Below are 12,735 nucleotides of genomic sequence, written 5' to 3'. Positions count from 1 at the left end.
TTTGTAGCCTGCAGGCTTAGAGCTCAATGTTTACCCCAGGGATTACTGGAGACAATGGAGGAGAAAGACTGGAATACAAGAGTAATTTTTCTTGAAGGGTTCCTCCACCATGGATTTAGGCCAGAAAATAGCACTGGAGGTATTGATTGATCTACTTCTGAGATTTCTTTTTTTTTTTTTTTTTGAGATGGAGTCTCGCTCTGTTGCCCAGGCTGTAGTGCAGTGGCACGATCTCGGCTCACTGCAAGCTCCACCTTCCGGGTTCACGCCATTCTCCCGCCTCAGCCTCCGAGTAGCTGGGACTACAGGCGCCCGCCACCACGCCCGGCTAGTTTTTTTTTTGTATTTTTAGTAGAGACGGGGTTTCACCATGTTAGCCAGGATGGTCTCGATCTCCTGACCTTGTGATCCACCCGCCTCGGCCTCCCAAAGTGCTGGGATTACAGGCTTGAGCCACCGCGCCCGGCCGATCTACTTCTGAGATTTCTAGAATCACTGAATATTATAACTGAAAATAATCCATCTTAACCCCTTGTTTCCTAAATGAGGAAATCAGGAGAAGATCCATGTTCAAAGTCATCTAAGTGATGTGTGGGGTATAAAGGACAAAATAAATTTAGAAGTGGAAAGTGGTGATGCAGAGCTTGACCTAAACAAGCATAAAAAGGATGGGAATTACTAACATTTATTGAATTAATATTTGAACTTGGGTACATTCACTTGACTTCTCTGAGCCTCAGTTGTCTCAACTATAAAATAAAGATTCTAATAATAGCTAACATTGATAAAATATTGACTATATGCTAGGAGCTATTGATACTCTAAGGACTTTATGTGCTAACTCATGTGATCCTAGCACAATCACGTGATGTAGGAACCACTGTTTCACCCGTTTTGTAGGTGCACAGGAAGTCTATATAACTTCCCTGCAGTCACACAGCTAAGCGTATTTGTTTTCTATTGCTGCTTTACAAATGTTTATGAAATTAATGGCTTAAATATACATGTATTATCTTGCTGCTTTTTGGGTCAAGAGTCTAGGCACAGCTTACCTAGGTCCCCTGCTCATGGTCTCACAAGGCAGCAATTGACTTGTTGACATGGGCTAGAGTCTCATCAGAGGCTTCGAGTCATGTTCCAAGCTTGTGTGGTCATTGGCAGAATTAATTTCCTTGCAGCTTTGGAACTTGTGGTGGCTGAGTCTCTAAGGCCAGCAGGAGAGAATCTGCTTCTTTTAGAGGTCTTACCTGATTAGATCCAGACCACTCAGGATGATTTTTCTTTTAATTAACTTAACATTATTAGGGGGGATTCATATATCTACAATATCTCTTCATCTTTGCCATATGATTCAACATAATCATGGGAATAATATTACGTGACCTTTGCTATCTTCTATTGGTTAGAAGCCAATTACGGGTCTTAACCACACTCAAGCAGAGAGGATTACACAAACCGACAGATATCAAGAGGCAGGAATCACAGAGCTATCTTAGAATTTTGCCTGTCATAGTTCTAAGGTTGAGTTTAAATCCAGACCGGCTCTAGGTTTAACAGTCCATGCTCATAATCAATATGATCTTCTTTATTCCTTTGAAGAAAGCAGACCTACTTTATAACCTTGCATAGAGTTCTAAGTAAGGTATCCCCCAGAAGATTCATACTGGATGCCAGTCAAATGTTAATTATTTTCACACCTTCACTTTCAAAGGTCAGCTTCGAGAAACCATCACCACTTGCAGTTTTATATTTTCAGGAAGAGATTTCCAACAGTCTCTCTGAACACTCTGAACTTATAACTTAAGGTTATATAAGTTATTTCCATTTGTTCCTGTTTGTCTGAGGCAGAGATAACCCTGGGATTTGGGATTTCAAACTTGAGTCTCAAAAAATAACTTTAGTTCTGCTTCTTGTTTTTGAAACAGATGAAGTGATTGAGAAGAAACAGTGAACATCCTCATTTCACAGATAAGACAGCATGGATCAGCCTTTTACTGTGAATTCTCTGGTAGGTTGCACCAGCTGATACCTAACATTTGGTTGGAAAGCCCAAAAAGAAGAACAGAAACATACAAATGTGAAATGAGTCACAATTACTTTAAGAAGTTTAGCACTTGTAGTTTTTCATCCATCTGTGTGGTTGTCTCCTTTGAGGAAGTGACTAATAAAGCTATCTTTGTAAGACTTAAAAATAAATTTTATTTTCCACAAAAGTCTAAAATTTTAGTTTATCTAGCTAGATTCCAGGAGTGTAGTCCTTTGGCAAAACACCAGAGAGAAGAATTTCAGAGTTGATATCTGAGGAGCTACTTAAAGCTCTTTGTGTCTCAGCTTCTTTATATAGATAAAAATTGGAGGCTCACCTTGTGTGGTGTTAGCTGAGAAAAACATACATAACACCTAGGTATTGCTTTGGATCCTTGTGTAAATGTCTTTGTACTTGACGCTCTTGTTCTTCTCACTTTTCCCCTCACTGCCCAGCACTGTGCACACTTTCTCTAGCTACATCACATGGGCTTATTCTGTGTCCTAGATCAGTCTCTGACTGTGAATATAGACACATTATGTAATCTCCATGGTCCTAATTTTGTACTTTTTGCCCAATGACAATTGGAAACAATATTTTTTGATGCTCCTGGCCTACCAGGATGGTACAATAAATGGAAACTGTCATTCCCATTTTCCTCCTCCCGAAGACCCTTCCCAACCACTCACAGCGACCTTGTACCAGTGTGCAGTATACTAAATACCCTGTATGCACAGAGACTAGCACCAGGACATAAAGAAAGAGAGAGCCTTGTTCTTGTACTGAAATAGGTTGTGACCTAATGTTTTTTCTTGACCAAGAAAGTCCTTCACAGAGCTTAGTTGTCTTCAGAGTATGTTTGGAAAGTAGACAGTTGCAGAAATGTTTTCATTTTCTGTCCCCATGTTGTTGTTCCACTATGGTTAATAAATACTGACCCATTTCCACCTCTTCAGAGGAAGGAGTCATCCTTATGAGATGTCTTCTGTGTTTTTCTAGAACATTATATAACAATAATTAAAATTTTTATTGTATATGTCACTGTAAAAATGAACACAAAGGCTATGTATCTGGAAAATTTGTGTTTTCATCCAAGAAGCTTGCATGCAAATGAAATATTATAGATTGGCCGGGCGCGGTGGCTCACGCCTGTAATCCCAGCACTTTGGGAGGCCACGGCGGGCAGATCACGAGGTCAGGAGATTGAGACCATCCTGGCTAACACCGTGAAACCCTGTCTCTACTAAAAATACAAGAAATTAGCCGGGTGCAGTGGCGGGCACCTGTAGTCCCAGCTCCTTGGGAGGCTGAGGCAGGAGAATGGCGTGAACCCGGGAGGTGGAGGTTGCAGGAGCCGAGATTGTGCCACTGCACTTCCAGCCTGGGCGACAGAGTGAGACTCTGTCTCAAAAAAAAAAAAACAAACTATAGATTGATGAAGACTTTAGGTTATTTTCTAGCTTATCTTTGAAATCAATTTTAAATTTGGGAAGGATAGGACCATTTAGAAGAGGAAAAATCAATCTAATTTTCATTGTCAGGGAAAAAACTAATTATAATCTCTTGTTGCTTCCTTCTCTCACTTCTTTGTCTCTTTTATTTGATATACTTATTATCACATATGTGGCAGGGAAGATGCTACAGGGAACAGAGATAAATGGAAAGTGATCCCTTTTAAAACCCCAAGGAGTTCATAAGGGATCAGACACATTTGTACAGAAATAATTGTAACTCAGTGTGGACTATATAGTAGTAAAATATGAACACATTACTTTTATACATATGAGAGGCTGGAACCCCCTTTAGAAGACATTCTGATTTTCATAGATTTTTTTCTCTAGTCATTTTCTGATATCATTGAAGCAATTATCTGTGGTCAAATGACAGTATTTTCTTTTAGTGCTGTTGAGTTCTATAGGTGAGTGTGGTCAGGGAAAAGTGGATGGATTGCTGTAGGATTTGAGACATCTCAACTGGAAAAGACCATATACTGAAGCCTGAGGCTCAAAGTTCAGAGCTCCAATTTCTGTCTTTGATGTAGTGAAGCCATATAATAAAACATACAAGGGACATGGTATGGTTCTTACTCAATGAAGCCTTGAGAAACAAGTTCATGGGTCTCTGGTTACATGTTAAACCTTTAGGACCAAGAATCATTTCAGATCTCTAGGGTTCTATTGGCTATACATTTACCACCAAAGTAGGCCAGATGGCATTGGAAGAACTCCAGATATCTAATTCACTATGCCCTGCCTCTGAAGGTTGGCTCAGTAATTCATGGCCAGACTAAAAGTATGCTTACCTTGACTTCTTTCATAGCTTTCTGCAGACCTGAATTAAGTGCTCCACCCACACAGTAGTCAGACTTGCAACCTACCCTTAACTGACCAAGGAGGCCTTGAGAGGCTAAATTTGCTCTAGGCTCACTCTGTTCTGGGAGCATCCAGCAATGGTAGAAGTGGTTGGTCTAAAGCCTTGCTTCTCAAACTGTGCATGCATAAGTACCTCTGGAAAGACGGATTAAAACATTGGTTCTCCAGCCTACCTCCAGAGATCCTGAGATCCTGACTATAGGTCTAAGGTGAGACCTGTTAGGAATTTGCATTTGTAAGAAACTCCCAGTTGATGCTGATGCTGCTATTACATGGACCATGCTTTGAAATATGCTGATCTAAAGCAGGGGTCAGCAAACTATGGTCTAAGGGCCAAACCACCTGCTTGTTTTTATAAATAAAAATTGGGGGGACACAGCCAGGGTCATTTTTTTCCATATTGTTTATGGTGACTTTCATGCTGAGAGCTGAATTCAAGTTGCAATGGAAACCATATGGCTAGCAGAGCCTAAGATACTTGCTATCTGGCACTTAACAGAGAAAATTTCCTTTCTGAAGCACTGACTTTTTATTGAATAATCATTCTGAATTGTGTATGTTCTGTGCTTTACCAAAAGTGTATAGATGCTGTTTTTATTAATAAAATCCAAATTACTATCACTGACATTTCTTAGTAACATATCATTATTTTCTTGGTTAAGGACTAATTTAACAGTGTAATTACTATTATACGGAGGTCTGAGATTCTTTTTATGTTTAAAAAAAATGGGAGGGGCATCCTTATGCTTGAAAAGGCTTCTCCAGGACTTATTTGTGTTTTTTGGTTTTGGTGTTTTGTTTTTTTTTTAACTCGACGAAGATGCAGAGAGGCCCTGAAAACTTCTTACTCAACAACACTTATTCTGGAATAGAACTAAATCTTTACAGTAACTTGAATCCAAGTTACCTCCTTGGAGACCCTTCAGAGTAGACTGACATGAACCCTACAATGGCAGGAATTCATCTTATGACCTGCTTCACATGATCCCAGATAGAAGCATGCACAGGGATATGAGGGGCAATGATATTTTACCTAACATGACCTGAAACATGTGCATACCCTGGAACTCCCAGATAATTGTACCCTGAAACCTACAGTGAGATCCCACTCCAATAAAACTGTATGTTTACCCTGGAGGTTTGTCTTTTTGTTGTATAAACCATGTTTACGCAAAAATGCTTTACTTTGATCATATCATTAACTTATGAAAAGATTTCCTTAGATGATAGTGTTAGGTTCCTCATAAAGAAAATACATCTGTAATATTAGTCATATCCTTTTCTTACTATAATCAGCAATTAATCAGAGATTTAAATTTTGCTTTACAGAAAAAGTTAGCTGCTATGCCTGACCATACAGATGTTTCCCTAAGCCCAGAAGAGCGAGTCCGTGCCCTAAGCAAACTTGGTTGTAATATCACCATCAGTGAAGACATCACTCCACGACGTTACTTTAGGTCTGGAGTAGAGATGGAGAGGATGGCGTCTGTGTATTTGGAAGAAGGAAATTTGGAAAATGCCTTTGTTCTTTATAATAAATTTATAACGTAAGTTTTTTAAAGGCCTCTGAAGTGAGAAAATTGGAAAAATAGTTACATAGTTATTTTGATGTGGCAGTTTGGGTATCAGTAATGTTTTCATATTCAGACCAATTGCACAGTCTCTAGGAGCTTTAAATGTTCAGGTTTTTAAATTACCAACTAATGTACTCACAGGCATCCCAACACCATCTCTGATGCTTAGGGTCAGGGAAGGCAGGAGGCTCCAAGGCCAGCACAATAATCTATTTAATACATGCTTCACTCTTCATAAATGTAATTTATTTTTTCATGTGATTTTCCCCAACAGAAACTGAAGCTTTATGAGAGCAGGAACTACAGTGTAGCTCCACTTAAAGCACCTAGAACATGTCATCAACATGAAAAAAATTTGATTTGGTGGTTTGAGTCTGGGGGACAAGTTGGGAGACACAGGAAAGATCTGATTCAGGTTCAGGGATAGGTTCAGGAAACTCATTCAAGTTTCATATAGCATTTATTATTTCTTTTTTAAAAACATTTTATTTGGCTATGAAGAGCACTATGTACAAAAGAGCTGTCAAAATGTTGAGTAAAAGTGGCTACATCAAAACAGCCATATCAAACTATCAAATTTCCTATTAGATATTTGCTAGTGGCATATCCTAGTTGAAGAGTTAACAGAAGTGGGACTTGGACTTGCCTTACTATAAATCTGGTAACTTACTAGTTGAAAGGATGTCCTGTTATCAATAATTATATCTTCTAAGCTGAACCTCCTATTTTTTTATTTTAATTGAAAGTCACATGTCGATTACTTTTGCTAGCTTATTATTAATTTGATTTAAATTGACAAAAATTATATATATATTGTGAGTGTGCAACATGTTTTGATACATATATGCTTATATTGTTGAATGACCAAGTCAAGCCAATTAACATATTTATTACCCCACAGACCTTTTACTGAGACAGGGCCTCCCTGTTGCACAGGCTGAGTGCAGCAGCACAATCATAGCTCACTGCAGCCTCGACCTCCCAGGCTCAAGTGATCCTCCCACCTCAGCCTCCCAAGTAGCTGGGAGTACAGGCATGTGTCACCATGCTCGTCTAATCTTTTATTTTTGTAGAGACGGGATCTTACTATGTTGCCCAGGCTGATCTCCAGCTCCTGGATACAAGTGATCCTCATGCTTTGGCCTCCCAAAGTCCTGAGATTATAGGCATGAGCTACTGTGCCAGACCCAAGCTGCATAATTATGCAATACATTGTTATTAACTATAATCATCATATACACTGGACCTCCTGAACTTATTCCTTCTGTCTAACTGAAGTTTTGTATCCTTTGACCAACATCTCACCCCTTATCCTCATCCACTGGAACTCTAATAGCCACCTTACTACTGTCTGCCCTGCTATAAATTCAACTATTTTAGATTCCTTCTACATTATAAGTGAGATCATGCAGTGTTTGTGTTTCTGTGCCTGGCTTATTTCACATATAATTTCACTAGCTTAGTCAGGGGCTTAGCCTGAGAACATTTAAGTTGAAAGATACAATATTTTAAAAATTGCCTTCCATGGCTCAGCGCGGTGGCTCAAGCCTGTAATCCTAGCACTTTGGGAGGCCGAGATGGGCGGATCACAAGGTCAGGAGATCGAAACCATCCTGGCTAACATGGTGAAACCCCGTCTATACTAAAAAATACGAAAAATTAGCTGGGTGAGGTGGCGAGCGCCTGTAGTCCCAGCTACTCGGGTGGCTGAGGCCGGAGAATGGCGTGAACCCGGGAGGCGGAGCTTGCAGTGAGCCGAGATCGCGCCACTGCACTCCAGCCTGGGTGACAGAGCGAGACTCCGTCTCAGGACAAAAAAAAAAAAAAAAAAAAAAAAAAAATTGCCTTCCATGATTCTACCAAGGGCAAAATTAAAGGTGGTTTACATGGTATACAAATTGAGATCTGCATTTTATCCAAGTTACTGAACTTGAAAATTTAGAGAATGGTTGGCAGTACTTACCCTACCTGGGAAAACCACTTGTTTTTAGAAAGTTAAGTAATAAATATGAAATTGGAAGTTATTCTCCACCATTGATAGCCAAGCTTTTCCAATAAATTTTGTTTCTGAATAAGTTACCAATTAATAATATTTCTTTTTCACCTTCTGCTCTGATCTTGCATATGCTCCTATGTAATTGTGAGCCTGGTGAAAGGGAAAAGGCCCCTATATCTCAGAATTATTGTGTAATCAAAATATTTGGATTCTCTTGTGTGATAATTTGTAATTCACTCATTCTTCCTGGGCCTTAGTTCATCATCTACGAATGAAAGATTTATGGGAGAAAATCTCTGAGGTCCCCTCTGCTCTAAATGTCTTTGAATTTATTCTATTTATAAAGGCTTAGATAGCTAACAACTTTTAAAGCTTCTTTAAGCCTTAATTTTCTCATTTAAAATGGGAATTACTCTAACATTTCTGTCTAACCTATAGCCTGTTGTCAGAGGAAATTAAATGATGAGTATATGTGTCTATTATTTAGTTTACAGAATCAGTAAGTATAAGGCATATTATTTGATCAGAAACAGCATTTACAGCTCATTATGATTTTTCAAGGAAGGGTTATTCATTCATTTTGCAAATATTTATTGAGCACTTATTATGAGCTGGATTCTATTCTTCAGGCTGAGGATACATCAGTGCATAAAAAAGAATTCCCTGCCCTTGTGGTAGCAGTTTCTTCACTTTACCTGGAAGCGATGCACTTGGTTTCCTGTAGGAATTTCCTTTCACTGCTGCTGTCTCTTGTTCCTCAAATGGTGACGAAAAATAATGAATTCCTAATTAGCACCTCCTAATTCACTAGGGATTCTGGTTGTCACTTTTCTTAGTTACAAGTTTTCAGTTAAGAGTTTTTTGATACACACACGATGGCGCTGCTGGTTCATCAGTGGTCATTTGAGTTTTTTCCAAGAGTGAGAAGGAATTTACATCACTCTTTCCATGCTCTGATATTTTTATGTGATTCTCTGTGTTGCCAGCAGTACACAAAAGTAAGATGGTGCTCTTTTGGGGTTAAGCATGCAGTACCTGAGAAAGATCAAACGACTTGATCTGTTTAGAGAGTACCCTGACCTTAACCTTGTTAGCTCTGGTGCTTAGTTTGTTGAGTTTAACCATTAATACCAAAATAATACTCTTGCCAGACTTTAGTGAAAAGGCAGATGGAAAGACTGTAGGTAAATAAGTTATTAAACATGTGATTTTTGAAAAAAGATGCTCATTCCCTTATTAGAAACCATGATTGAGCTTTTGCTGTTACATAATGCTAAGAACATGTTTTCTCTTTCTTAGCTTGTTTGTAGAAAAGCTTCCTAACCATCGAGATTACCAGCAATGTGCAGTACCTGAAAAGCAGGATATTATGAAGGTATTGTGGGTTTGCTTATCCGCTGTGGAATCAAATGCTCTATAAGTATCCATTATTGATTCATCCTTCCCTTTCCTCCGCTTTCTCTTTCTCTTGAGGGTTTGAGCACGAGAAATTCATTCCATTAACCATGATGTTTCGATTTTTTTCTTAGACGTTTAATGATCATCATTGAGCCAGTGTGGTTTGTCTAATTGATGCTGGGGGAAAAGAAAGAAAGAAAAACGTTACCTAATGGTGTGAAGAAGGAATTATTTTACAATAATCTCTCCCGGAGATTAAGAGAATGTTGTGTATTTCTCCGAACTTTTTTCAGACATTTTGGCTGCTTTTGATTATTTTATACAGCCCTGAACTCAATAACTGTTTGAAAATTAGTATTAGTTATTAAGGCTACCACAAAGTTCTAGCTATTTACATCTTATAGAACTGTAACTATAGATTATAAAGTATTGTGGGGGAAGCAGGAGGTGGAAGGCTAAAATACTATCAAGGAAAAAGAGTGTTGCAATTTATCATCATTTTTTAAGTGATTTGTTTATCACCAATAATTGCTATATCTATAATTTTATAGCTGTGAATATATTCTTTTAAATAAACATTTACAATATTTCCCATTTATTTATCTTTAATAGCTTGTGTTGGTCTTATATGAAGGAAGATAAAATCATGTACACAAAGCCAATTGTAGCATGCAATTTTAAATAATTTTTGAAAAACACTTTACCAAATAATGAAATAAAGGCTTTCCTATGAGTCTTTTCAGACCTGAGGATGCATAAGCAAAATGCAGATTTTGTCAGATGGTCATCTACATTATTTATTTATTTGTTTGTTTGTTTTGAGTCAGAGTCTTGCTCTGTCACCTAGGCTGGAGTGAAGTGGCGCAATCTCGGCTCACTGCAACGTCCGCCTCCCGGGTTCAAGCAATTCTCCTGCCTCAGCCTACTGAGTGGTTGGGATTACAGGCACCTGCCACCATGCCCAGCTAATTTTTTTTTTTTTTTTAAACAGAGTCTCACTCTGTCACCCAGGCTGGAGTGCAGTGGCGTGATCTCGGCTTACTGCAAGCTCCACCTCCCAGGTTCACGCCATTCTCCTGCCTAAGCCTCCCCAGCAGCTGGGACTACAGTTGCACACCACCATGCCTGGCTAATTTTTTTGTATTTTTAGTAGAGACGGGGTTTCACCATGTTAGCCAGGATAGTCTCGAACTTCTGACCTAGTGATCCGCCCGCCTCGGCCTCCCAAAGTGCTGAGATTACAGGCGTGAGCCACTGCGCCCAGCCTGATTTTTGTATTTTTAATAGAGATGGAGTTTCACCATGTTGGCTAGGCTGGTCTCGAACTCCTTACCTCAGGTGATCTGCCTGCCTCTGCCTCCTGAAGTGTTAGGATTACAGGCATGAGCCACCACGCCCAGTCAACTTTTTAAATGTCTACAGTCACTTACCTGAAGTATCATTTATTATCATGTCTTTGTGTAGCACTTCCCCTCAATTCTCTTGTTCATTCAACCTCAGAGAGTTCCATTTGGAAACTAAAGGTGCCAGGCTGTCAAGGTGACTTTCAATTTAGGGTTATGCTTATTTTTTTTTTTTTGTAGGAGAAAAATTCTGCAAAACCCTATACATTTCTCTTGTTTATGCTTATTGAATAGATATATGAATAAATACATAAATGAATGACAAAGGATTAAGAGAATCGAAATTTGGTGAAAGAGCTAGAGAGTCAGGAGACTTGAGTTCCAGTCCTAAATGGGCTGCTGGCTGGTTGCATGATACCGAACAGGACCTTCAATCTCTCCAGGCCTTTGCTTCCTCACCTCTAAAAAGGAAGAGGTAGTTGGGCTTTATAAGAATTCCCAGATATTCCTGCCATTAAGAATCTCTGAGGAAGCTGTTTGAGATCCAGATTCCCAGACCGCTTCTCTAGGTGTTAATTCAGTAGATCTGGATTAGGCTTGGGAATCTGTATTTTAATAAAAAGTGCCCCAGCTATTCTTTTTACAGTCTAGCATGTGTAGAAATCCCTATCCACCATATATTCTCTCACATCCCTTCTAATTCAGATGCTACATGATTTATGTACTGTAGAACGAATGATTGATCTCAAACTCACGGTCTAAAAATGGGGTACCACAAAGGTAGCCATGAAGTTCTAGCTATTTACTTTTTATAGCATTGGGCTATAACAAAATGCTTATCTAATCAGTGGGGCCAATAAAGTTCTTACAAAAGGGATAATAGTGTTTCTTTTCTGCTGGAAAGTTATATTTTGGACCCATAAAAAAGATTTATTTTTCTGCCATCATCTTTGGTTACTCATGACTTTATTTGCAACACACCTACCAGCTGTTTTTCTTTCTCACCTGAGGATCTGAAAGAGTGTATTGAAAATCCCACTAATCAATATGTATATATATTTTTAAAAGAAACTGAAGGAAATTGCATTCCCAAGGACAGATGAATTGAAAAACGACCTTTTAAAGAAATATAACGTAGAATACCAAGAATATTTGCAAAGCAAAGTAAGTTCATTTGGTACACTTATTTCATGACTATTTTATGTACAAGTGGTTTTTGAATTTCATTTTTATGTGATGAGTTTTTGAAATGTTCTGTGCATTTAAATTAAAAATTAAAGATGCAGTGATGTGAAACCAATACAAAATTTATGCTGATATCCAGGTTAAGCAGTTGCACCAACAATGTGATATTTCTATTTCCCTACAACATCTAACAAAGCAATGTGTTAGAAAAGAGATTTCCTATAGCGATTTAAGTAGAACTTTTTGATCGACTCTTGCCAATATAACCTTGAGCCAGATGGCTGCTCTTTTGCCAGATGAACAGCCAGTAGGAGGTAGGGAGAGCAGTATATGGTTTTTGATGTGCCTAATGATGTAGGCCTTAGAAATGTGAATTTGATTCTTAGAATGTTATAGTCAGGATTGCATTGAGATGGAATAACAGCTAACCATGTGGTTGAAATGTAATTGTATCACCCAAAAGTGGTGGCTTCTGGGTTGTTATTAATAAACAGTGACCATTATGATAATGTCTGAGAGGCAGAAAGGCATTGGAAGAAGAAATTGGCCAGTCAGTGGATCGGATACTCACATTCAACATAGCATTCTTATAAAGCTATTTTGCTTTTTTGTTTGTGTTTTATTTGCTTTGGAAGTTACCACCTTCACTGACTCCCACTTCAGTTCAATCTCATCAGCTCTGAGAATGCTCATTGAGCTTTTTGACTTTCTATGGGCAAAGGTGGAAGGCTAGTTTGAGTGGTAAGTTTTAACGAAGTGGTAGAGGGAATGTTGAAATTGGAAATGTCCCTGAAGTGTGTATGTTAATAATGTGACTTGAAATATGAAAGACAGCAATGAT

General features: G+C 38.6%; 1 protein-coding gene across 8 annotated transcripts in view; it reads left to right on the top strand.

Annotated features, from left to right (window-relative positions):
- Window positions 1-12,735, top strand: part of STAMBPL1 (STAM binding protein like 1) — a 145,475-nt gene that overhangs the window by 22,212 nt on the left and 110,528 nt on the right. For 7 of the 8 annotated variants that reach the window (XM_031652195.1, XM_031652194.1, XM_021943463.2 and 4 more), the window contains 4 exons: window positions 1,926-2,008; window positions 5,728-5,945; window positions 9,268-9,343; window positions 11,778-11,873. In XM_031652195.1, coding sequence (XP_031508055.1) covers window positions 1,979-2,008; window positions 5,728-5,945; window positions 9,268-9,343; window positions 11,778-11,873 — 420 coding nt within the window. In that variant the 5' untranslated portion in view covers window positions 1,926-1,978. Of the gene's footprint in view, window positions 1-1,925; window positions 2,009-5,727; window positions 5,946-9,267; window positions 9,344-11,777; window positions 11,874-12,735 lie in introns of those variants that run through there. The other variant, XM_031652198.1, reaches the window with a different exon arrangement.

This window comes from Papio anubis, chromosome 11, assembly GCF_008728515.1.
Source record: "Papio anubis isolate 15944 chromosome 11, Panubis1.0, whole genome shotgun sequence".
In the NCBI taxonomy this organism is placed as follows: domain Eukaryota; kingdom Metazoa; phylum Chordata; class Mammalia; order Primates; family Cercopithecidae; genus Papio; species Papio anubis.
This window is presented reverse-complemented; position numbering and strand designations above follow the sequence as displayed.